The sequence below is a fragment of the Bradysia coprophila genome, unplaced genomic scaffold, assembly GCF_014529535.1.
Source record: "Bradysia coprophila strain Holo2 unplaced genomic scaffold, BU_Bcop_v1 contig_31, whole genome shotgun sequence".
In the NCBI taxonomy this organism is placed as follows: Eukaryota; Metazoa; Arthropoda; class Insecta; order Diptera; family Sciaridae; genus Bradysia; species Bradysia coprophila.
Genome location: NW_023503569.1, coordinates 1 through 1,859, shown reverse-complemented (window position 1 = coordinate 1,859; position 1,859 = coordinate 1). Strand labels below are relative to the sequence as shown.

General features: G+C 38.7%; 1 protein-coding gene across 3 annotated transcripts; it reads right to left on the bottom strand.

Annotated features, from left to right (window-relative positions):
- Positions 1-347: 347 nt before the first annotated feature.
- On the bottom strand, positions 348-1,551 carry LOC119079208. Of its 3 annotated transcripts, none has more exons than XM_037186995.1 (3): positions 1,477-1,551; positions 744-1,402; positions 348-674 (listed from the first exon to the last, which is right to left on the bottom strand). In XM_037186995.1, exons 2-3 carry the CDS (start codon positions 1,215-1,217, stop codon positions 429-431), a joined length of 720 nt encoding a protein of 239 aa, XP_037042890.1. In that variant the 5' UTR covers positions 1,218-1,402; positions 1,477-1,551; the 3' UTR covers positions 348-428. The 3 variants fall into 3 exon arrangements, with proteins under 3 accessions (XP_037042890.1, XP_037042891.1, XP_037042892.1); XM_037186996.1 differs by having other exon boundaries at positions 744-1,378; XM_037186997.1 differs by having other exon boundaries at positions 744-1,256; positions 1,477-1,545.
- Positions 1,552-1,859: the final 308 nt, after the last annotated feature.

Genomic DNA, 1,859 nt, shown 5'->3' with positions numbered 1-1,859 from the left:
AATATCTTTCATTTGATGTATCATTTTTAAGTGTATCTACCGGCATTGAAAAACCAAAAGCACTTATTTTGCCTCAGCTCCCATCTTCGAACTTCGCCTGTGTTTTGATACTACCAAACGGGAAAAAAAAAAGTATTTTGGAAATCGGATGTGTTTTACTCAAACTCGTGCAGACAAACGGACATACAGACAGACAGACGGCCATTTTTTTCGATGATTCGGCATCTATAGACAACCACAATAGGTTTCCCCTTACTCAGGGAGTCCAATTCGACGTGTTACAAACGTATACGTAAACCTATAAGACCACAGTACTTCGTACGGGTCTAAAAAGACTATCGTTTCTTGTTTCTATTTTTTTTTATTGATTTATAGAATAATTAAATCGTTCACTTTTCGTTCAATTCACGGCTACAATAGTTCAATGTTTATTCGAACAAGTTCATTACGCCATTGCCAATGCCATACAACAGACTGGTCGCTCCATCGACAACAGCTTTGCCAGTTCCAACTGTAATTGCAGCGCCTTTCATAACACAACCAGCTGCTGCACAGAAAGGCTTAGCGACAAAAGGGACCTCATCGGATTCCACAGCTCTGAAATAGCCGGCTGCGGCTCCGTCACATAATCGTTGAGCATTGCCTATGGTTGTACTGACAACGCCATTATAAGCCTGATATTTCACGGTTAAATGCTTTGTTTTTGTTTGCATTTTTCTCAAATAAATGAAAAACCAATTTACCTGTTGACTAAATCCATCACAGTCATATTTCCAGTAGGTGCAGTATCGCTCACAATTCCATCCGAGAAGATCATATGTTACGGTGATACCATTATCAGTTCCCAACAGTGGATGACCATTTATGTCCAAACGTAGGCCAGTCAATGCAAGCCGCTTTGTGTCCGCAACCGATCTAGTTTTCAAACGTCCAAAATCACCAGCACCCACTTCTTGAAAAGCTTTCGCAAATTCCAAATTGTTGATTCGACAAGGGTCATTCTTAGCAATACTGCGAAGGTGTTGAGCGCATTTGGTTCCTTTACTGCCTCCCTTGTTCTCACCTTCGTTCCCTGTAACATGAACGAATACGCCATTCGCTATGTGCAATGCAAAGTGTGAGTACTTTAATCTGTTGAACTCCACGATGTCGCAGTCTTTCAATTCACGAAGAATTTCGTCGTAGTCGAAAGTCATACTTGTGAGATATTCGCTCATAATGGTAATTGTCTGTGCGTATAGTCCAATTAAAAAAAACTGCAGAGAAAGACAATAATATTGTTTCACATAAGTTTATTGTATTTCACTTTAGACTCGAAACATTTAGCCGATGAACTATTGCTCAGGAAGTGGTGAAACATCAAAAACCACACCTTTACCTACACAAGAGAAAATTACAGAAACTAAAACTAAGGTTAGGTATTTTTGCTTGTTATTCATCTCTTTCCCGATTATTTTAATACTTCAATTTCCATACCTGATATGTTTCGTACAATTTGCTGCCCACTAAGCAAAGCACAAAAATTGAGAAATTCACGGCAACGAAACAACGACACTATATTTAGCACAACAACGCACAGCAGCACAATATGAGCAACAAACACTCCACTGATTAAACGACTTAACTTTAGGTTAGACTTTTATCGAATCGCAATGTTATGCGCAGTGCCGTATGTAGCGATTCAAAACTACGAGCAAATTTCATGTCTCATTTTAACGAAACGTGGCTGGTACAGATTCTCAAAATTTTGAATATTTTCGTCCAATAGTCTGGACTCGTTAAAGTGAGTTTATAATCCGCTATGCGCTCAAAATTTCGTCATCTTTTTAGGTCAATTTAAAAGAAATGTCTCATCTAAT

What these genes read in the sequence shown, in the direction of transcription:
- LOC119079208 (XM_037186995.1), bottom strand. Translation starts at nt 1,217, where the DNA reads ATGAGCGAATATCTCACAAGTATGACTTTCGACTACGACGAAATTCTT. An exon ending in GTGATGGATTTAGTCAACAG is followed by an intron (nt 675 to 743) that starts GTAAATTGGTTT and finishes GTGAAATATCAG; the next exon opens with GCTTATAATGGCGTTGTCAG.